This window comes from Dreissena polymorpha, chromosome 13, assembly GCF_020536995.1.
Source record: "Dreissena polymorpha isolate Duluth1 chromosome 13, UMN_Dpol_1.0, whole genome shotgun sequence".
NCBI classification, from domain to species: domain Eukaryota; kingdom Metazoa; phylum Mollusca; class Bivalvia; order Myida; family Dreissenidae; genus Dreissena; species Dreissena polymorpha.
Genome location: NC_068367.1, coordinates 35,249,273 through 35,274,179, shown reverse-complemented (window position 1 = coordinate 35,274,179; position 24,907 = coordinate 35,249,273). Strand labels below are relative to the sequence as shown.

General features: G+C 35.5%; 3 protein-coding genes across 8 annotated transcripts in view; all 3 read left to right on the top strand.

The window, feature by feature from the left end:
- Positions 1-21,201, top strand: part of LOC127856548 (sodium-dependent glucose transporter 1A-like) — a 29,482-nt gene extending 8,281 nt beyond the window's left edge. The window contains exons 3-8 of one of the 3 annotated variants that reach the window (XM_052392830.1): positions 225-367; positions 7,622-7,751; positions 11,837-11,992; positions 15,393-15,587; positions 17,786-19,771; positions 19,811-21,201. In XM_052392830.1, the coding sequence (XP_052248790.1) occupies positions 225-367; positions 7,622-7,751; positions 11,837-11,992; positions 15,393-15,587; positions 17,786-18,618 (1,457 nt within the window). In that variant the 3' untranslated portion in view covers positions 18,619-19,771; positions 19,811-21,201. The remainder of the gene's footprint in view (positions 1-224; positions 368-7,621; positions 7,752-11,836; positions 11,993-15,392; positions 15,588-17,785; positions 19,772-19,810) is intronic. The other 2 variants (XM_052392831.1, XM_052392832.1) reach the window with 2 other exon arrangements.
- The window catches only part of LOC127856547 (sodium-dependent glucose transporter 1-like), a 139,904-nt gene extending 116,784 nt beyond the window's left edge, over positions 1-23,120 (top strand). Inside the window, exon 9 of one of the 3 annotated variants that reach the window (XR_008038119.1) lies at positions 19,983-23,120. The gene's annotated coding sequence lies outside the window, so the exon portion shown is untranslated. The remainder of the gene's footprint in view (positions 1-19,982) is intronic. The other 2 variants (XR_008038117.1, XR_008038118.1) reach the window with 2 other exon arrangements.
- Positions 1-24,907, top strand: part of LOC127856556 (uncharacterized) — a 60,012-nt gene that overhangs the window by 7,846 nt on the left and 27,259 nt on the right. The gene's annotated exons all lie outside the window — the stretch shown is intronic.

Genomic DNA, 24,907 nt, shown 5'->3' with positions numbered 1-24,907 from the left:
AGTTAAATTTAATTAAAGACCTTTCTTACTACATTCAAGTTTTAAAGGCTTCATTTCCAACCCTTAGATACCGATGAGCAGCAAACTGCATAAAACCTGAACAGACTGCGAGTTACTCGCAGGCTGTTCTCGTTTTATGCTGTTTGCAAGGAGTCATTTTCACATTGCTTCTGAGTGGGAAAGGGGTAAATTAAACACGGTTTGTTCTTCTTGATTATTTTTAGACAAACACCCTGACCCAGCAGAACCTTATGTCATACCAGACAACTATAAGCATTTGCGACTTTGCGCTAGACTTAAAGTAGACTTGCCTTACCGACAAAGATTTATTCATTCCTTTTGTCTTTTCTGGGCTTGTATAGGCTTGGTAAGTTTGAATTTTTTTTTACAATAAATATGTTAAGGCCACTCCAAATTGATTTGTTGGTCGACGGATTTTTTTTTTTTAAGTTGAAGAGTTTTTCAAAACCGAAAAATTCTCGAGCGAGCGAAGAGCGAAGAATAAAAAAATCACATTTTGATAGAAAAATATTGCATTATCAAGACATACAGGTTAAAACAGCTATATTTTACATTCAAATAAATTTTTATACAAAGAATATATATGGACCTCATATTTATAGGAGTAAGTTGCATATGACCTTTGACCACGAAATATACATGTAACCATATCATTGAAGTGAGGGACACATGTCTACCTACTGCTGCTTATATTTGTTTGAAGTTTTAAACAGTGAAAGCTGTGAAAAGGTATACCGTGTTGCAGCTGTGAAAAGGTATACCATGTTGCAAGCTGTGAAAAGGTATACCATGTTGCAAGCTGTGAAAAGGTATACCATGTTGCAAGCTGTGAAAAGGTATACCATGTTGCAAGCTGTGAAAAGGTATACCATGTTGCAAGCTGTATAAAGGTATACCATGTTGCAAGCTGTGAAAAGGTATACCATTTTGCAAGCTGTGAAAAGGTATACCATGTTGCAAGCTGTGAAAAGGTATACCATGTTGCAATAGCACTTGAAGAGGGACAATCTTCAAAATAATAATGACCGACAGTCGGACAAAGGCCATGCATGTAATCCATTGTTGCTACCTTATTATGCCCCCCTTCGAAGAAGAGGGGGTATATTGCTTTGCACATGTCGGTCTGTCGGTCGGTCCGTCCACCAGGTGGTTTCCGGATGATAACTCAAAAACACTTGGGCCTAGGATCATGAAACTTAATAGGTACATTGATCATGACTCGCAGATGACCCCTATTGATTTTGAGGTCACTAGGTCAAAGGTCAAGGTCACAGTGACCGAAATAGTAAAATGGTTTCCGGATGATACCTCAAGAACGCTTATGCCTAGGATCATGAAACTTGATAGGTAGATTAATCATGACTGGCAGTTGACCCCTATTGATTTTCAGGTCACTATATCAAAGGTCAAGGTGACCTGAAATAGTAAAATGGTTTCCGGATGATATCTCAAGAACGCTAATGGTTACGATCATGAAACTTCATAGGTACATTGATCATGACTTGCAGATGACCCCTTTATCAATTTTGAGGTCACTAGGTCAAAGGTCAAGTTCACGGTGACCCGAAATAGTAAAATGGTTTCCGGATGATAACTGAAGAACGCTTATTCCTAGGATCATGAAACTTGATAGGTAGATTGATCATGACTCGCAGATGACCCCTATTGATTTTCAGGTCACTAGGTCAAAGGACAAGGTCACGGTGACTCGAAATAGTAAAATGGTTTCCGGATGATAACTCAAGAACGCTTATGGCTAGGATCATGAAACTCCATAGGTTCATTGATCATGACTGGCAGATGACCCCTATTTTCAGGTCACTAGGTCAAAGGTCAAGGTCATAGTGACAAAAAACATATTCACACAATTGCTGTCACTACAACGGAGAGCCCATATGGGGGCATGCATGTTTTACAAACAGCCCTTGTTTAAAATTAAAGGGGCTCATGGATGGCTAGTACGGTATTGTATTTTTCTGAAATAAATTTATACATTACAATGTTTCTGAAATACACTGACCTAGCTGTTAAACATGTTTCGTCAACCATGTATTTTAAAAATTATAAAACATTGTCCCTGTGAAACTTTTAGAACCAGCATTTAATGATTTTATGTTTATTTTTTGTTCACTTAAAATTGTGTTATAGGAGAAATTTGCCTACATATAGGGAAATACCGTCCATATGCCCATTTAATGAAGCAAAAGTAAAAAAAATCATAAGTCATGGTTCCCGATGAAATTGAACATGCTTCAGCAGTATCTGCTGATAGTTGCATGTTCAAACGTGAACAAACACATTCAAATAAGTCACAGAATGTAAAAGATGTGTTGATATTTTCAAGGGCTGGCTGCAGCAACTTTTCACCTAAATTTGTTAGAACGGTCATGACAGCAAAACATGTACTGCTTGCGCAGGAAGCCATTTTTGTCTGGTCGTCTCGATCATTTTTTTTAGCGTCTGCAGTTATCGATTAAAAAGGTTACAAAACACTATATTTGGCATTCGTATTTAGCGTCAAAATCGTTTCTGCTAGATTGTGTTTTTTTTTTCACAAATTAAAAAAACAACATGCGCTATGGTTACAGAAGGACACAAAAATGTACATGCGCCAAATCCGACAACCAACAGATCCATTTGGAGTGGCCTAAGCCTTTTTTTTTACATAAACATGTTTCTAATTCAATATTTTATATCACCTCTTAATGCCCCCATGGACTTTACATTTTCAACAGGGGCATTCAGTACGAATCCGCTCGTTTGTTGTCCTATTATTTATTTCACAAATTGATTGTCCATCGCGATGGATAAACATACATGTTGATATTTCATCTCATAACTTGTGTTGAACAGAAAATTGTAGTGTCTGAAACTTTCCATAAACTTGATGTATGTATTATAAAATCAATGTTACATAATAATTATGCAATTATAATTGTCATATTGATTTTTAGCTCGACTATTATATATGAAATATATAGAGTGGAGCTATCCTACTCACCCCGGCGTCGGCGTTAGCGTGAGCGATGGAATGTTTGCGTACCACCTCATATATTTTCTATCTCCCTTGACATATTGCTTTTATAATTTGCATACTTCTTTACCAACATGACCCCAAACCTATGAACAGGAGCAGACAACTGTAACAAGCATTTTGTAAAAATTATGGCCCTTTTTTCACTTAGAATATGCATATTATTGATAAATCTATGTTAAAGTTTGCGTACCACATCTAATATTTTTTATGTCCCTTGACATATTGCTTTCATATTTTGCATACTTCTTTACCAACATGACCCCAATGTATAAACAAGAGCAGACAACTGTAACAAGTATTTTGTAAGAATTGTGGCCCTTTTCCACTTAGAATATGCATATTATTGATAAATCTATGTTAAAGTTTGCGTACCACATCTAATATTTTCTATGTCCCTTGACATATTGCTTTCATATTTTGCATACTTCTTTACCAACATGACCCCAAACCTATGAACAAGAGCTGACAACTGTTTCAAGTATTTTGTAAGAATTATGGCCCTTTTTCCATTTAGAATATGCATATTAATTATTGATAAATCTATGTTAAAGTTTGCGTCCACATCTATTATTTTCTACCACCTAAAATATATTCTATCTACCTAGTCATATTGCTTTTATATTTTGCTTTCTTCTTAACCAACATGACACCAATCTATAAACAAGAGCAGACAACTGCATCAAGCATTTTGTAAGAATTTTGTTCCCTTTTTATACTTAGAAAATTTAAATTTGATTAAGTTTTGTGTTTAGGTTCACTTTATTCCTAAAGTATCATAGCTATTGCTTTCATACTTTCAACACTTACTAACTATCATAAGGGGACTGTGCAGGCAAAGTTATGTAACTCTTACTGGCATTTTGACAGAATTATGGCCCCTTTTATACTTAGATAATTTAACATTTTTTCACAGTGTTTTGCATTTATATATGCAGTCATTTGCATATTTGAAGATTTTATATTGTTTTGCATTTATATATGCAGTCATTTGCATATTTGAAGATTTTATAGTAATAGTTTTATAGTTATTTGACCATTTGAATATTTGTTTAATAATATATGTCATTTGTATATTTGTTTATTGTTGAAGGGTTTCATGATCTTGTACAGCTAAACTTGATGTCTGTTTTCTTGTCAATCTCTGGCAATATGATATTTAGGGGTAACACAATCTTAGTTGTAAATGCAATATTATACAACATATTTACATCACTTATTGTTAAGAGAATCATCAAATACCTTTCCAATATTTCCAATATAAGCAACAATGCTTGTTAAAGATTATTGCATCAACATTACATCTTTCTACAGTTTTGCTGTAACACCTTTTCAATATTCCAATATTGTCAACAATGCATGTAAAAGATTATAACATAACATAAATTAAGTCACAAACAAATTATTCATGTTGAGATCTTAAATGACAGCCTGTTATTGGCATCTTAATCAAAGCTCCCTTTTGATGTTACAACATACTTTGTTGTCATTACCTAATTGTGGGTCAGAGCAAATCTAAACCAAATGTGACCATAACAACAGCAGATGGCAACCAACTCCTATATAAGCCAAACGCAGAATGGATTCAATACCTCTGCTCTATTGCCATCTTGCTGTGTGTTTGTGTCAATAAAGTTCTACAGTTAATGTTGCTCTGACTTACAGGTAAGACATTTATTTTATTTCTACTTTACTTGTATACGTGATATAAGTTCAGTATTTTGTATGTATTACAATTGTTCATTCTACATGCAAGTCTAAATATTTGGTGATTATTTTATATATTAAAATTCTTCAGTTACCTCTTGCTAAAAGCGAGTTATTCCCTAAAGTTTGATGTTTTAGATATTGAATTCTTTCAGTTGTAAAATTTGTATTGTTAACAATTAATAGCATTTGTTCAAGACCTCTGCTCTATTGCCATCTTGCTGTGTGTTTGTGTCAATAAAGTTCTACAGTTAATGTTGCTCTGACTTACAGTCTTTCATTATCCTGCGCACTTGGGGAAACAACGTGAAAGTAACAAATCGGTCACTCATAAGAAAAGAGCACACGCTAACCGAACGTGTGAAAATTTGGTTAAGTTTTCTGTTTTGGTCCTTTTTACTCCTTAAGTATACATGTAATAGCTATTTCTTTCAGACTTGGAAAACTCGCAAACTATCATAAGGGGACTGTACATGGCAAGTTGCATAACTCTGGTTGGCATTTTAACGGATTTATGGCCCTTTTGTGTCTTAGTAACTTTGAATATTTTGTTAAATTGTGTATTTAGATGCACTTTACTTCTTAATTATCAAGGCTATTGCTTTCAAACTTCAAATACTTTCTTACTATCATGAGGGTACTGTACCTGGCAAGTTGAATTTGACCTTGACCTTTGAATGACCTTGAATCTCAAGGTCAAATAAGTAAATTTTGCTTAAATTACCATAACTTCTTTATTTAGGATCAGAATTGATTCATACTTTGACGAAACAACACTTACCTGACAAACCACCATGGACTCCACCAAAACCATCCCCCACGTCCCACCCCAGAATTCCCCAACCCCCCAAAAAGATAAAAAATTTTCCTTATTTTTGATATCATCTTATAAATGACGACACCCCCACATTATTCCCTCTCTCCACCCCCCTCCCACACACAAACACCGTGAAAGAATGATTTTTTTGAAACATGGTAAAAAACACAAATATTTATTTTTATTATTTTATTTTTGAAAGACCGTTTAACCATCCCAACCAGGCTATTGCTATCAAACTCGAAATATCATCTAATTAGTTTGTTTTAAGTCTTTACAAATGTTCAATAGATTGTGGAAAATATACCTGAACTCAGAATCGCCTATAATGTACCACTTCTTTAAAACATAAGCGATCATTTTGTTTCAATTATGGTCCTCTTCCAGTTAGAATACATGTATGACTATATTACCATGACCTTATTGAATATGAACAATTTCCCCATGATAGCTTACGTTATACTGTAAAGCACTCGAAAAGATGAATGAGCTGTCTTCTGACAGCTCTTGTTTTTTCTTATTTTTTGAAAGATCATCTAATAAATGACCACACCCCCCACATTATACCCCCCTCTCCACCCCCACCCCACCCCACCCCCACTCCACCCCCACCTCCCACACCAAAAAAAAGATTATAGTTTTGAAACATGGTAAAAAAAATAATATTTATTTATTTGATTTATGAAGGACCGTCCAACCATCCCACCCAAGCTATTGTTATCAAACTTGAAATTAAATCTTATTAGTTTGTTTTATGTCTTTACAAATGTTCAATAGATTGTGGAGAATATACCTGAACTCAGAATTGTCTATAAAGTACTACTTTTTTAAAACTTAAGCAATCAATATGTTTCAATTATGGTCCTCTTCCACATAGAATATGACTTTATTACCTTGACCTTATTGAATATGAACAATTTCCCCATGATAGCTTACGTTAGACTGTCAAGCACTCGAATAGTCCAGCGCGCTGTCTTCTGACAGCTCTTGTTGTCTTGGTTGTCAGGGATGGAACATTCATTGAGAGTTCGATGGTTTTGGATGTGTGACCTTTTCATCCTCGACACTCTAGGGTCATCACTCATACTCAAATAACAGAATCATTTTTATTACAAGGCAAATATTGGGCTACAAAAGTTGACCCCATTTGAATGCCAAAAGCACTTAGAAGCTGTCTCTGACTTTGCTGATACAGCTTTTTGGCTTTTAATGAATACATAAATGTTGAGTCTCGCTATGTATAAGGCATATAATGCATGTGCGTAAAGTGTCGTAACAGATTAGCCTGTGAAGTTCATGCAGGCTAATCAGCTGAGGTTGACACATTCCTCCTCAATTGGATTTAACTAAAAATAGACTTTCTTCAAATGAAAAATATCCTAAAAGCGGAAAGTGTCATCCCTGGTTAGCCTGTGCGGACTGCACAGGCTAATCTGGGATGACACTTTTTGCACAAACATTAAACCCTGTTTTCACACAGCAAGGCTTGGCATCACAACTGTTTTTAACCAGGTTTTCAGAAGGAAAAAACTGGTTATTAGATTGGCGAATGCGGGCGGGCTGGCTGGCTGGCTGGCGGGCGGGCGGAACAAGCTTGTCCGGGCCATAACTATGTCGTTCATTGTCAGATTTTAAAATCATTTGGCACATTTGTTCACCATCATTGGACGGTGTGTCGCGCGAAATAATTACGTCGATATCTCCAAGGTCAAGGTCACACTATGAGTTCAAAGGTCAAAAATGGCCATAAATGAGCTTGTCCTGGCCATAACTATGTCATTCATTGTGAGATTTTAAAATTATTTGGCACATCTGTTCACCATCATGGGACGGTGTGTCGCACGAAAGAATCACGTCAATATCTCCAATGTCAAGGTCGCCACGACTAAAAATAGATTTTTTTTAAAAACAAACTTACAAAGGGGGTTAATTTTGTTTGTTCATTTCAAAAGTTCAGTTTGAGTTTTCTCCCTTTATCAGATTTTTTTTCACAATGAAAACCTGGTTTTGTGACAATTTTGTCCCTTGTTGTTACTCTGCAGGGATGGATTCTGGGACAAATGGGGCCATCGTTTACAGACCTACTGCAGATTGTTAATGAAGACCTGGAGTCTGGGTCGTGGCTGTTTACTATCTGTTCCATGGGATACCTGCTTGGCGCTTTTGTTGGCGGTATATATTTTGAGCCTCTAATTTTGTCTAATAATAGTAATTTTAAACCAGGTTTTCCGAAGGAAAAAACTGGTTATTAGATTGGCGAATGCGGGCGGACTGGCTGGCGGGCGGGCGGAACAAGCTCATTTGGCACATTTGTTCACCATCATTAGATGGTGTGTCGCGCGAAAGAATTACGTCGATATCTCCAAGGTCAAGGTCACACTTTGAGTTCAAAGGTCAAAAATGGCCATAAATGAGGTTGTCCGGGCCATTACTATGTCATTCATTGTGAGATTTTAAAATCATTTCGCACATTTGTTCACTATCATTAGACGGTGTGTCGCAAGAAAGAATTACGTCGATATCTCCAAGGTCAAGGTCACACTGAGTTCAAAGGTAAAAAATGGCCATAAATGAGCTTGTCAGGGCCATAACTATGTCATTCATTGTGAGATTTTAAAATCATATGGCACATTTGTTCACCATCATGGGACAGTGTGTTGCACAAAAGAATTACATCAATATCTCCAAGGTCAAGGTCGCCACGACAAAAAATTGATTTATTTTGAAACAAAGGGGGGCAATTATAAAGAATCAGTTCAGTTTGAGTTGTCTCCCTTTATCATACTTTTTTCACATTGAAAACCTGGTTTTGTGACAATTTTGTCCCTTGTTTGCGGGAGTATGGGTACAGTGGCTGTTACTGTGGGTGATAATAAATTGATGGGTATATTTACTCTACAATTTTCAAGGAAGTATTATTGCAAAGCAGCAGTATTGAAATTCACTAATTTTGTATGAGGGCAGAATATGAGGGTTAAATGTTAAACTAAATGTTTAACATGATACTCTAATGTTCTACACTCAAACTGTTTAACATAGATTTGTATGTAAAATTGTTCCTAGTTGCTCAACATTCCTATGTCAAATATCTGTTCTCTAGTTCTACATTCAGGACTTGCTGTGCCATTCACCAAATGAGCCAATTGGCTACAAATATCGAGATATTGCTCATGAAATTTCCATTTAGCTACAAGGTTTTCTTCGTACTCACCCTTAAAATATCCAAAATAATAAGAATTTAGACATTAAAAGGTTAATTTGGCTACAGAAATTATTGAGCACTGACATTGAACCTGCAGGCCCTAGATGTGAGTGTCAAACTGGTCATCAGTACTTAACATTTCTTAGTGAGATACTTTAGTTTTGCATTCCATGATCAGTAGACTCTATATTGAATGTGAAAGTGTTGTAAGCGATTAAGATTTCTATTTGGGATACGTTAGTTACGCATGCCACCCACTTTCCTACACATTATATGTTTATAACCCTCAGGTTTTTTTTTTGGCCCTATTTTATAGCCGAAATTCGGCTATGTTCCCAATCCCAAAGAGTATACTTTTTCCCCAAAATGTGGCAAAAAATTCCCAATTTCCAAAAAAAAAAAGTTGTGTTTTTTTTTTTAGAAAGAAGTGTCTAATGCGTATTTTATCTCAATTTTTATTCAATTATATCTAACAAAGTATTATATGATTTTGTTCTTTTAATTTGAATGATTATAAAGAGTTATATCAAATTTAGTATTTCCCTAATCAGTGGACTTTTCGTTTGGAATAAAAAGGCTAATGAATTTATTTTCCCAATTTCATGAAAATGCCGATAAAATTCCAAATTCCAAAGCCATGGGCTATCTTCCCAAAAAGTGGAAAAAAACCTGACCCTTTCCCTCTCAAAAGAAAGGTGAACATGGCTATTGCAAACAGCATAAAACCAGAACAGCCTGCAAGTAACTCGCAGTCTGCTGAGGTTTTATGCTGTTTGCTGCTATTTGGTATTTTTAGTTTTGATATAAGTCTTTTAAATTTCAATGTTGTAAGAAAGATATTTAATTTAATATTCTAATGGACTACAAAATAGTCAAAATGCGTTTCTGAGAGGTGAAGGGTTAAGGTCACCTGTGCAATTCAAATAGTGAGCTTTTGTGTCCATCTTTAGACTGTTGTAGGTCCTCAAAAATCAGTCGTCCTTAAATTCTACATTCAATCATCATATCCTGCTAATCCACAGAGCATTTGTTAAGATAAGTTTTCAGTAACCATTTGTCGGTGATCCTCTTTCAAAGTTGTTAATATAGTAGATCTGCTGCATATGTAGGTCAATTGGGCTTAAATCGATTTTTAAAATGAAAACTTAAAAACTTTAATCTGAAACCAAAAAGTTTAGGGATTTAATAATTGCTGTGTTGCATCGTATAGTACCAAACATTTTCTTATCATGCCCCTGGGTTCTAAAATGCCCATCTACCAGGGGTCACATGAATTAAAGAGACTTATTTTCTACTCTGAAACAACAAGTCCCTGACCAATTTATTGTCCCCTACCGGTTTCACCAGAGGGGACTTATGGTTTGCGCTCTGTGTGTCTGTCAGTCTTTCGGCACACTTTTCCGGATCCAGCGATAACTTTAGAAGTTCTTAATATTGTTTTCATGAAACATGGATAGATGGCAATAAGGACATTATGCACGTCATTTTATTTTGTTCCTACGTCAAAAATTATGGTTGCTATGGCAAAAAATAAATAAATAATAATTTTTATTTTTGACAATGGTGGAGCCGGTAGGGGACATATATTGCTTGGCAATAGTCTTGTTTGGAATGTTTCATCAGATTGAGGCCCTCTATTAAGTAAGTTTGAATGGTGCCCCTGGGCTAAAAACTGGCCACACCCCAGGATCAACAAATTTATATACACTTCTGTAACAAATAACTTTAAAAATCTATTCTCAAACTATAAGGATTTTGGACATTACATATTTAGTTTGTGACATTTTATAGTAGTCCTCTACCAAGTTAAAATCAGGCCCCTTGAGTAAAAACTGCCCATGTGCAAAACTAATTTGTAAACACTACAGTAAATAACTGGGGTAAAACTGGCCTTTCCTATTACGCATGTTAGCAATCTAGGGCCATCTTGGACGTCATGTTTTTTCACCACGGCTGTTTTCAGAGAAAACCTGAGGTATTAACATAGCCAGCTCGTCCGCTGTCCTCGTTGTCCTTAATCCTTAACATTGGCTCTAAAATCAAAGTGCTTACACCTACAACTTTGAAAATACATATGTACCTGCACCCATTTTTGGGTCACTAAGTCAAAGGTCAAGGTCACTGTGACCTCTAATATAAAACATCTGACAAGCTTTCATTTATTCAAAACTGCACCCGCAGCCGAGCATTGGCACCCGCTATGTGGTGCTCTTGTTTAACTTGCTGTATTATGTGTATGTCCGTTTCTCTTGTTTTCCGATTTTAAGAAAGTTAATTTTTATTGAGCTGCCTTCTGGACAATAGGGGCTTACTATGCATGCTTAAAGTGTCGTTCCAGATTAGCCTGTGCAGTCAGCACAGGCTTATCTTGTATAACCCTTTCCGCTTAGACTGGATTTTTGTTTAGAAGAGACTTCTTTCAAACACACATTCTAAGAAAGCGGGAAGAGGAGCACTTTTCGCACGCGCATAACCGTCAGCCAAGTATTCCTAGAATGCGGCTTACAGTGAAATTATGGTCATTTTTCACTGTTGAATTGAGCTGAAAAGAATGAACAGGTTAAATGTGGTAACTGGCCAATTATCTGCAACTCATCTTGCTACCAGTTGTTTATAAGAAAAATATATTATATTCGATATTATACATGACTGTCCCAGTCCTCTAAGCCGAGCGGAACTGTCTTTTTATTAGGATCGGAGTAAGTGTTCGTGTGGTGTATGAATAGATATTGTTGCAGGAAATTAAAATGATCCGTAAAACAAAATTGTGTCTTTGTGTCGTATGAACGAATCTGCACTAAAACTAAATTTAGTTTCACATCGTTCATGCATGATCAGTTGTTAAACTTAAGTAGGGTTGATATTCAAATGCATGATTTTTCTCTTTCTGGGATATTGTTTTAGTATGTTGATGCTGCATTAACAAATATAAGGTGTTTATGAAGTGAAAACACCAAAAATAAGCAACGGTTGCGACAGACACCTATAAACAAAGCATATACTGTTTGATGCGTCTTATGTCACTTAAATTAAATTTAACTTGTTGTGGCTCTAGGGATCCTCTACGACAGATTTGACAAGCTTTTGCTGATAGCCCTGTCTTGTTTCCTCATGGGATTGTCAACTGGATTCGTGCCCTACTGCGAGACCTTCCCCTTAATGCTGTCCATGCGTTTCTTGGCAGGACTTGGAGCCGGGGGTCTGGACACAGGTGTAGTGTGTGTTTTTCACCATTTTGGGAATGGGGCCGGGACACTTTGGATTGTGAAAAATTATGTCGTTTTGACTTAAATTGTTACATTTTTTGTTGGTTTTTGCTGAAAAATACTTTAAATTGATAATGAATTTTTTTTTCAATCCTACATGTACCAAGGTATAACTCATACAGCTGCATGGGTGATGAACTAAATGTTGAGAATTCTTACGAAAAAGGGATGTAAAAAGAGGAGACGGGAGGGGAGATAAAATCTAATTGGGAATGTTAGGCCATTTTGGAAACACATATACTTTGTGATACCAAATGGGGCTGTAATTTGACAAAAAACACACTGAGGTACCGGGTATGATTTTGTAGAAGTCAAATGATACTTTAATATTTATACGTTTTTTGGCGGGTCTGGGAGCTGGAGGCCTGGACACTGGCTTGTTGGTGTTGAAGTCAATCATACTGTAATACCGTATTTAACCATGTACATGTATAACAAAAAAACTAGCAAAGTAGACAGAACATGGCCGCCATTTTACTATTGTTCAATCACTTAGCCCGTGTAATTGGAAACCTTTATTTTGTATTGTGTTTCTGTTGACGTCAATCATATTGTAAGAGCCTTGCTCTGGCAAAACGGAGCTTAATCCATGTGCTTAAAATGTCGTCCCTGATTGGACTGTGCAGCATGCATAGGCTTATCAGGGACAACACTAGCTAGATAGATAGTCCCTGATTGGACCTAAGCAGTCCGCATAGGCTTATCAGGGACAACACTAGCTAGATAGATAGTCCCTGATTGGACTGTGCAGTCCGCATAGGCTTATCAGGGACAACACTAGCTAGATAGATAGTCCCTGATTGGACTGTGCAGTCCACATAGGCTTATCAGGGACAACACTAGCTAGATAGATAGTCCCTGATTGGACTGTGCAGTCCGCATAGGCTTATCAGGGACAACACTAGCTAGATAGATAGTCCCTGATTGGAATGTGCAGTCCACATAGGCTTATCAGGGACAACACTAGCTAGATAGATAGTCCCTGATTGGACTGTGCAGTCCACATAGGCTTATCAGGGACAACACTAGCTAGATAGATAGTCCCTGATTGGACTGTGCAGTCCGCATAGGCTTATCAGGGACAACACTAGCTAGATAGATAGTCCCTGATTGGACTGTGCAGTCCACATAGGCTTATCAGAGACAACACTTTATGTCCTGACTTGATTTTTGTTAACAAGAGACTTTCCTTGAACAAAAATTCCACAAAAGTGTAAAGCGTCGTCCCTGATGAGCCTGTGCGGACTGCACAGGCTAATCTTGGATGACAATTTGAGCACATACATTTAGCCCAGTTTTCACAGAGTGTGTCTAATAATAATTATGACAATTGAAATTACAAATGTAAATTTCTCTCATTTATGACGGGACCCCAGAGTTGCAGTGAAAAACAATTTTTATCCCCGCCGAAAATTTTTCGGAGGGGATATAGTAATTGGTCCTGTCCGTCTGTCTGTATGTCCATCTGTCCGTCTGTCCGTCCGGCTGAAACATTGTCCGGAGCATAACTCCAAATCTATTCAATGGATTTACTTTAAACTCAGAATATAAACAGATGGCAACTAGGAGAAATGCAGTGACCAAGAACCATAACTCTATCTACCTTAGTTTTTGAATTATCTCCCCTTTTATATGATTTTAAAGTACATTTTTGTCCGGAGCATAAATCTAAATCTACTGAAGTAATTTACTTGAATCTTGAAATATACACAGTTGGTAACTAGAGAAGTGCAGTGACCGAGAACCACAACTCTTTCTACCTTAGTTTTTGAATTATCTCCCCTTTTATATGATTTTAATGTAATTTTTTGTCTGGAGCATAACTCTAAATCTACTGAAGGGATTTACTTGAAACTTAAAATATAAACAGATGGCAACTAGGAGAAGTGCAGTGATCAAGAACCATAACTCTATCTACCTTAGATTTTGAATTATCTCCCCTTTTATATAATTTTAAAGTAATTTTTTGTCCGGAGCATAACTCTAAATCTACTGAAGGGATTTACTTGAAACTTAAAATATAAACAGATGGCAAGTAGGAAAAGTGACTAAGAACCATAACTCTATCTACCTTAGTTTTTGAATTATCTCCCCTTTTATATAACTTTAAAGTAAATTTTGTCCGGAGCATAAATCTAAATGTACTAAAGGGATTTACTTGAAACTTAAAATATAAACATATGGCAACTAGGAGAAGTGCAGTGACCAAGAACCATAACTCTTTCTACCTTAGTTTTTGAATTATCACCCCTTTTATATAATTTTAAAGTAAATTTTTGTCCAGAGCATAACTCTAAATCTACTGAAGGTATTTACTCGAAACATCAAACTTAAACAGATGGCAAGTAGGAGAAGTGCAGTGACTTAATTAGAGCCATAACTCTATCTACCTTAGTGTTTGAATTATATCCCTTTATTTAATTTCAAAGTAAATTTTTGTCCGGAGAATAATGAATTATCTCCCTTTATTTGTTTTTACAAATATTATTCTACTCTCTAAAACAAATGTTGTCATACAAGCAAACACATTTCGGCGGGGATTTGGCATTACTGTGACAAGCTCTTGTTAGAGAACGAAGTGGTTTAGTAACCATGTGAAAAAAGTGGTTTACAATCCCTGTAATTATAGTTGATTGGTGTCATGTTTAAGACTTTTTAAACCTCCTGGAGCTTTTTGCTTGGGTTTCTCTGTCCACAAACATTTAGGGAAAAAGTATTTTAGAGATGAATTAATTACATACGTCCCAATTTTGGCGGGACAGTCTTTTCGACTGTTTGTCTCACTGTCCAGATTTGACAGAATTTGTCCTGGATTAGTGAAAACAGTATACTGTTTCTGTAAGTTTTATAAATTTTAGAAATCAGTTATTGAAAAAACTTTTTGTTTTTTACTTCCTAGGTGGAAAAAATCTTTTCGACTGTTTGTCTCACTGTCCAGATTTGACAGAATTTGTCCTGGATTAGTGAAAACAGTATACTGTTTCTGTTAGTTTTATAAATTCTAAAAATCAGTCATTGAGAAAACTTTTTGTTTTCACCTTCCTATGTGGCAATGCAGATTTAGATTTTATAAATTCTAAAAATCAGTCATTGAGAAAACTTTTTGTTTTTAACTGTATGTGGCAATGCAGATTTATATTTTATAAAGTCTAAAAATCAGTTATTGAGAAAACGTTTTTGTTTTCAACTTCCTATGTGGCAATGCAGATTTAGATTTTATAAATTCTAAAAATCAGTCATTGAGAAAACTTTTTGTTTTTAACTTCCTAGGTGGCAAAGCAGGTATTGGTTTTATAAATTATAGTAATCAGTCATTGAGATAACATTTTGTTTTCAACTGCATAGGTGCCAATGCAGATATGGTTTCAATATGGGATGCTGAAGGGAGGCCCTACATGCAGGCATTGCATGCCTGTGGCGGATTTGGCGGAATTATTGCCCCTTTGGTAACAGAGCCGTTCCTTTCCAAGAAATTTGAGGTCATTTCCGAGCTCAACGTAACTGGCGAGCTTAACGTAACTGGGGCTGCCAATACAACCGGTTTGTATTTGTTTTGTTACTGTAATACTTGAACCAATACAATGATACCCAAGCAAATAAAGTTTGTACTATACCCCTGCAAACAAAGTTTGACAGGGTGTATTTTAGAGTCATGCTGTCATTGTTTGAGTCACGCTGTCATTGTTAGAGTCACGCTGTCATTGTTAGAGTCACGCTGTTATTGTTAGAGTCATGCTGTCATTGGTTGGTATGTCTGTCCGTTTGACTGGTGCGTAAACTGTTTTTAAAAGTTTTTGGAGCAAACTTCTCTCACATTTCTGAAATGATTACGTTGAAATTGTCATCCCCATGAAATGTGCATCTAAAAGACACTTGTTTTATGTCCAGTGAGTGTTTTTTTTCCACCATATTGGGAATGGGGCCAGGTCCCTTTGAATTGGAAAAATTTGCGGCGTTGCTGTTGTGCTAAAAATGCTTCAAATTGAGGACAGAAGTGATTTTAGTATATTTTTTAATAAGGTTGAACGTATATGGCTGGATGGGAGATGAACAAAATGTTAAAATCTAAAAAAAAAAAATTTTTTTTTGTTGACATCTTCTATTGGGAATATTTAGGTTTTAGGTCCCATTTGGGAAAAAATATATACTTTTTTTCCATTTGGAATGGGGCTGAATACCGAACCCCATTTTTAACGAAAACACTGAGTGATCCCTATCCTGAGCTTTGTGCACCTTAAAATTACCCTTGGGCACAGCTGCTACGTCTGTAGCAAAGGGGTGCAGGTATTTTTAGTTATTTTTGTGACAAAGCTTTAGTTTTTATCCTTTTTTTTGTTGCTGTATATAATAAAGAGCAAAATAATTAAATGTTTTTAGCCCTCCGATACTGAATGAACAGCAATTGTTTTCCTTTTTATGTCCCCCACTATAGCAGTGGGGGACATATTGTTTTTGCCCTGTCTGTTGGTTGGTCTGTCTGTCTGTCTGTCTGTTTGCGCCAACTTTAACATTTTGCAATAACTTTTGCTATATTGAAGATAGCAACTTCATATTTGGCATGCATGTGTATTTTAAGTGGTGAAAGGTCAAGGTCATCCTTCAAGGTCAGAGGTCAAATATATGTGGCCAAAATCGCTCATTTTATGAATACTTTTGCATTATTGAAGATAGCAACTTGATATTTGGCATGCATGTGTATCTCATGGAGCTGCACATTTTGAGTGGTGAAAGGTCAAGGTCATCCTTCAAGGTCAGAGGTCAAATATATGTGGCCCAAATCACTTATTTTATGAATACTTTTGCGATATTGAAGATAGCAACTTGATATTTGGCATGCATGTGTATCTCATGGAGCTGCACATTTTGAGTGGTGAAAGGTCAAGGTCAAGGTCATTCTTCAAGGTCAGAGGTCAAATATATGTGGCCCAAATCGCTTATTTTATGAATACTTTTGCGATATTGAAGATAGCAACTTGATATTTGGCATGCATGTGTATCTCATGGAGCTGCACATTTTGAGTGGTGAAAGGTCAGGGTGAAGGTCATCCTTCAAGGTCAAATATATGGGTCAAAATTGCGCATGTAATGTCACTTCTGCAATATTGAAGCTAGCAATTTTATATTTGAAATGCGTGTGTATCTTAAGGAGCTGCACATTTCGAGTGGTGAAGGGTCAAGGTCAAGGTCATCCTACAAGGTCAAACATCATATAGGGGGACATTGTGTTTCACGAACACATCTTGTTTATCAAGTACCTGTAAAAGGTAATTTCCCCATTGAGAACAAACTACACAATTTCCAATTACCATTTAAAAAATTCCAAAAACAAAGGAAAATGTTGTCAATTTTGTTCCAAAAGTGCATTATCTGCATTTGAAGAAATAAAATGGGCTCTGAAAGTAAACATTAAAAGCCAAAATGCATGTAAATGAATATTTGAATTAGTTTGTGCAATTTATATCAAGCAATTAGAAAAGCCCATACTTTCCAATCTGAAAATGTCAGGGTTGTTCGTGCTTAGTTTTCCAAATGGTATGGTACCATAATTTCCCAATTAGGGAAAAAAAATTGCTGTGTATGAACTATGATTTTATAATGAAATATAATTATATAATATTTCAATAATCTAATGATTGCAGAATTATTAGAATTATAATGTTCTATTTAAATAATTATAATATGATGTTTCAAAAGTATTGACTAAAGATTTACAAATTGATCAATAATGTCATTTTCAGGGACTACAACAGTGTACGGTAAAACAAGCATCCACTATTCGTACCTCATCTCGATGTTTGTCGCTATTTCGGGAGGAATTCCATTCTTGATGATGTTTGTTCGCAAAAAGTGTTCAAAGACGACTAGAGACATGGTCGCTCCTAGACTCAATCAGAAACGACCTGACAAGCTATCTTTGTGGCTAAAAGCCTTTTTGTGTATCTTACTTTCACTTATGATGGTACTGTATTGCGCTGTGGAAGACACATTCTCGGGTTTCCTAGCAACCTTTTGCGTAAACTATCTCAAATGGGATAAAGGTAGTAGTAGTTTTGCGTCAAGCTTACACTGGGTGGGATTCACCATTGGACGATTTTTGGGAATTTTCTTAATTACATTCTTTCGGCCTGTGCAACTTTTGTGCTCTTATCTGGTTTTCCTGATACTGGCGTTCATAGCTTTCACGGTATGTAGTGTCACATTAACAGAAATCGGCGTATGGATCTTCATTCCCTTGGCTGGTTTTTCAATGTCCGTGATTTTCCCGTGCATTTTCACTTGGACCGAAGAAAGCATTTTGAAAGTGACTGGAAAAATATCCTCCATGTTTGTGGTAGCTTCGTCGTCTGGACTGCTTATCAATCCTTTAATAGTTGGTAACTTGATGCAACATATCAACCCGGTGGCTTTTGTTTTTGTTTTATTGACGGAATGCTTCCTTTGCTTTGGAACGTTTTTGCTCATTTTCTTGCTGGTGAAAAAGTTTATTAAAAACCCTCCGAGTAGCGCTGACACAGAAATTGTGGTTTCCCCTTCAACGGAAATGAAACCATTAACTGCTAATTCTGATTAACAATTTATCCTTGCTATAAAGACTATAACTATGACCAATTACTTTGAAATCCTATATTATTGTTCTGAAACTTTTGTGGGTGCACTCAACCACGAAATCAAATGTTCAACAAACGATTATGTCCAACCAAATATCATGCCAAAGACACGAAATAAACTCACAGTATAAGGCTTTTGTTTTCTCTTGCCTAACAAAAGGTTATTTAAGGTCGCCTTGGTGTAATGGATATGGTGTCCGCCTAGTTCAATCCCCACCGTGGGAGCGTTCTTTAGATCTCCCCCAAAGACATCAAGTACTGGTTCTAGGCCCAGGAAATGGACTCGAGAGCGTTTATATAAGCCTAAGGCTTTCGATGCAATCAAGCTAAAATAAATAGGTTTAAACTAAAGGTTTTCAGAATACGAAACATGGTTTTAACAACATTTAACTATTATGATTACTATTAGCTAACAGATTTTTAAACCTCTGTTACTTTTGAATATGCACAACTGTATGCAGCTAAAGATAGGCATACAAAACCAAGTTGTGTAATTTTCCCTTTCACAAACATTGTTGCGGCTTCTTCCTGCATTGTCTAAGACTAAAGAATATTCTTTAAATTGATATATTCAAAAATTGCTTGAATTATGAGACAAACTTGGCATTGAACACCTCTATCAATATCATTCTTCATGTAGAACATTTTGTTAATGACATGTTCTCCAGTGGAGGCCTGTATATATTCAAACACTGACAGCATTTTTCCTGATTCTATGTAGATTCTATATTCTTATGTCTAAGAATGGGTTAATTGTTTTTGGCCTCTCTGTCATTGTATGTGTGTGTGTCTGTCCCAAAACTTTAACCTTGGTCATAACTTTTGCAATATTGAAGATAGGAACTTGATATTTTGCATGCATGTGTATTTCATGGAGCTGCACATTTTGAGTGGTGAAAGGTCAAGGTCATCCTTCAAGGTCAAGGTAATTTTTTTCTAAAATAGCTGCTGTGTGGCTTTAAAGCAGCACTGTAGGGGGCATTGTATTTCACAAACACAGCTCTTGTTATCAAAGATATGGTGAAGTTGATACTTGTGTTGTGTTATTTTCATTTTGCTGCAAAAAGTTAGAAGTCGTGTGCTCTTGTTTGTATACAATTATTGAGTAGTTGAAGGGTAATTTTATTCAGCTGTATTTTAGTTGATTGCTAAAAGGTAATTTTATTCAGCTGTATTCTAGTTGATTGCTAAAAGGTAATTTTATTCAGCTGTATTCTAGTTGATTGCTAAAAGGTAATTTTATTCAGCTGTATTCTAGTTGATTGCTAAAGGGTAATTTTATTCAGCTGTATTCTAGTTGATTGCTAAGTCATTATTGCTCTTACAGGTGTTGTGAATGTGAGGCTTGGGGCTCCTTAAAACTGGTTTAAACCCTGGTGCTGTGAATTGATTGTTCTGAGGTGGTTGTATACTTTGTGTCTTACTGTTTTTCAATTTATTTCTTGCCACAGATAAAGGTTCGAAATACGGTTAGGGCCATGGTGGTTACACATTAAAACCCAGAGGGGGACATTGCGATAGTACGATAGTACAATGGCGTCATTGCGATAGTACGATCGCGACAATGCCATCGTACTATCGCGTTGTCTCCTTCGTACTATCGCGTTGTCGCCATCGTACTATCGCATTGTGGCCATCGTATTACCGCACCATTCGATTGTCGCCCTCTGGATTTTAATGTGTAACCACGATTGCCCTAACGGTATTCGGTATAAAAAACCACATGGTATAATTAGGTTTCTCTCCTTCTTGTGTTGCTGATGTTTCATTTTGTGTATGTATTGCCAATTATTACGATTTAGTTGTATCTTGCCTAATAGGAAGGTTATCAGCACATGTGCATGTAATGACTTTAGTTTAAAGTTTTTTCTGGTATACAAGTACGATATCTATTTATCTTTCAAACATATCCATATTTGGACAGTTCTATGCTATGAAAGGAAGGCAGAATGCACAGTACAAGCCTTAACATTTTAATACTAGTGCAGGTGTTTTTTAATGCCTCATTGTATTATTTTCAACCATATGGGATTTATAGTCGATCAACTAATTACATAATAAAGGAAATTGACTTTCATCTATCAAATGTGTACTTAAAAAAAATTGGAAACCATTATGGTTATAGTTAAACGTGGTTGTGAAAATCTGTAAATACGTTATTCCAGAAGAGCTTATTGTCCCCTACCGGTCACACTTTTTTTGGATCCTGCGATAACTTTAAAAGTTCTTCATAATTTTCATGAAACTTGAAACATGAACAGATGGCAATATGGAGATTGTGCACGTCATTTTATTTTGTTCCTATGTCAAGAATTCTGGTTGCTATGGCAACAAATAATTTTATTTTTTTTTAATCTGACAAGTGGAGTTTCACCGGTAGGGGACCATATTGCTTGATAATCTCTTGTTTTTCCTGTGCTAGTTTTCCAAAGGGACATGTTCAAAATTTGGCTAAATGACACTTTTTTTTATGTCAAAGATTAAATAAATAATGTATGAATTATATTGAAACAAGCAAATAAACACTCCTGACTAAGAAAAATAAATATGTGTATGTTAATTTATTATCATAAATTGAAATTGTAAAAATTAAAAAGCGTGGGTAACCCTTTTCATCCATTATTTAGCAAAAGCATCTACTAGTATTACCAACGCAGTGCTTTAACTATCATAATAGATAGTTAAAACTATCTTAGGTCGCCGTGGTGTAGTGGATATTGTGTCCGCCTAGCGATCAGGAGGTCATGGGCTCAATTCCCTCTGTGGGAGCGTTTTTTAGATTTCCCCCATAGACACCAAATCGGGACAGTCCATTAAAAATGTCGGGACATTTGACCAAAAAGCAGGACACCTAATCATGCCACCTTTACTGAAGTCAGTAATCAGCTAATTACTTACAAAACCTCATCATTTCTGGCGTATATTGATCATAAATGTGTTTAGAATTGCATGAACACAGACATTCTCCATTTTCCGGAAGTAAACAAACATGTGCACTATGCAGATGAACCCATTTGTGACTAAGGCAACGTTCAACGGGATGTGCGCACATCGAGCAATAGTTCAATAATCAATCAATAATTTGCCGATATATCGCTGATAATGTGACAAAAACAACACTGGATCACTCGACTAGTAGATATGGTTTATTAATAGGGGGCAATAAAGGGATTAGCGATGGTAATTGAAGCCAGATTGAGCTTGAATAGGGAATTTTATTGTGAACTTAAAGAGCGTATATCGTTTTGTTCGAATATCGGGACAAATAGTGTTACATCGGGACACCGGGACAAACACCCCAAAAGCAGGACTGTCCCACCAAGATCGGGACGTCTGGCATGTATGCCATCCTATCTATACTATTGGTCATACAATCATGGTGTTACATGTACAAAAATCAGGGAACAAAATCAATCCTGTTTCGTTATAAATCCTTTACGTTACAAAGTACTTATTAAAAACAGAATATTTGATATTGGAAGATTTGTTGAAAATAGAAAATAAATAGAAATTGTTGTATGAGTGCTCCTTTGCAAAATTGAGTGCATGGTATAAAATAAATCTTACAATTGCATTGAAAATGTATGTGTTTGTATTGTTTAGACATTGTTTATGTGCCATAGACAATTTAGTTTTAATTTGTGTTGTATAAAGATGTAAAATATTATTCTTGTACTACTGGTGTATTTTCTTTGCCAATGACATTTATCTTGATGGTTGTTTATTAGAGTTCTTAAGAGCTTTTGCATATTAATGAGCTATACTTAATCAGATTTATTAATGCTAAACTGTATAATTTTCTGTTGTTTAAATTTATGTGTTATAGTATGGGTAAACAAATTTATTTCATTTGGAAGTCGCCATTGGATAGCGGATATGGTATCCAAATAGCGACTGGGAGGTCACAAGTTGGATTCCCACGTGGGAGTGGTCTTGAGATCCCCCCCTTAGACACCAAGTACTGGTTCAATTAACCCTTTGCATGCTGGGTAATTTGTCTTCTGCTAAAATGTCGTCTGCTGAATTCCTAAAATAAGCATTTTCTTCATTTTTTTTCAAAGAATACTATCAGAATAGCAAACAGTTTGGATCCTGATGAGACGCCACGTTCTGTGGCGTCTCATCTGGATCCAAACTGTTTGCAAAGGCCTTTAAAATTCGGCTCCAGCGCTTTAAGGGTTAAGTCCCAGGAAATGGACTTGAGAGCATTTCAAATAAGCCTTAGGCTATTGACGCAATCGGGTAAAACAAATAGGTTAAAAATAAATGTATTTTGTGCTTTATTTCGATTTAAGAAAACTTTCACTGATTTAAATCTGGTAATTCAATTTTCAAACAGTGACAAATAACAATTAAAATGATCAATTATGTTTATTGACACCTTATTATTCCCTTAAAAATGCAGTTCATTTTCCTGTTTAAAAATGTAAGTAAACTGTGGAAAAGCATTAAATATTCAAAAAAAGTGTTGGTTTTGGTAGTTTATTAATGTCAATCCACTTTTGATTCTAGGTAACCTATCTTTCACCTGTGGCTACGCAATGCACTCACTAATTTATTAATTTATGTGATCACTTGTTAATTAAAGTTGACCAGATCCAACAAATTTTAGTCTATTTTTATCATCCTTTTATGATATTTATTTGGAAATTACTAAAATAATGAAAAATCTCGTTTTTATGCCCCCGGATCGAAAGATCGGGGGTATATTGTATTTTGCCTGTCTGTCTGTCTGTCATTCATTGTGTGTGTCCCAAAACTTTAACCTTGGTTAAAGTTTTGTAATAACTTCTGCATTATTAATATATATATAGCAACTTGATATTTGGCATGCATCTGTATCTCATGGAGCTGCACATTTCGATTGGTGAAAGGTCAAGGTCATCCTTCAAGGTCAATGGTCAAATATATGGCTTCTTAAAAGCAGCGCTGATAGGGGGCATTGTGTTTCTGACAAACACATCTGTTGTTTATCCATTAGAAAAATATCTGAAAATGATTAATAATTTTTGCTTTAAATTGACATTGTTGTGAGTTACCCTTCTCAAAATAAAATACACTTTTTAACAAAATACGCTTTAAAAAGTGTATTGTTCTGCATTTTTACCGAAAAGTGTATTTTTTCTGCATTTTTTTCATAATTAAGTGCACTAAAGTGCATTTTTTCTGTATTTTCATTATCTTTAAGTGTATTTTACTGTACTTTAAGTGTATCTTCTGTAGACAAAGTGCATCTTTTTATGCAATATGTGCATTTTTTTAATGAAGTGCATTTTTTGTGCATATTAGTGTATCTTCTGATTTGCAAAAAAAATATTCTTTCTGTACAAGTGTAGTTTTAGTGTATCTTAAAAAAGAGCAACACTATAGCAAATAACTGGAGTAAGAGGACAGAGATATTGTGTTTAATAGGAGGATTGTACTGAATTCTTTTTTATCTTCACATAATGTTTATGGTCTTATTATTGCAATTTATCTGCTCATAAAATATGTGAATCAGTAGAGCAGCTTTTAAAGGGAAAAGTTCAACTAAATCAGGCTGTGGGTAAATAATTAAAAATATTGAAAGTGTCAAAAAAATTATGTAGGCTTGCCAGAATCAATTATATCTCCACAACATAAAAAACAAGTATTTGAACTTTCTTAAACTGATATTTAACCCCAATTCAATTAATGTCTACCACATTGACTAATAACATACATTTTAAAAGACAATTTAAATAATATTTATAATATTATATTTATTTCCTAACACCATTCAGTATGTTATATTGAAATATTCACAATTAAATATAATATGCTAAGTGTGCTGTGTATTATTCAATAAATATCAGATAAGATCAGGATCAGATAAGAGATCAATTAGCATCATAAACACTAATCCCTATCAGTGCTCCATCTAGCCAAAACAAAGGGGTGTTTATAAAATTTTGATTGGTTCTGGCACAATCTATTTGAAAACAAACCACTTTTGATTGGTTGGAGCACAGCAAGTTATTTGGAGCACAGGAAGTTATTTTTTGTAAACAATTTGGTATCAGCAACTTAAATTGAGCTAAATTTTTAGGTATAATTCAGCAACATTAATTCTAGTGTCAAATGTCTTGAAATTCTTTCAGCACATGAACTATTGTGTGATGAAAACAATGTGTATTTACTACAATGTGTAAATCAACAATAAGTTTGTTACAAAAAAGATTCAAAGTGGGTGGTAAAAGTGATCAACAACTGCGTTTTTTTTTTGGTATTCTG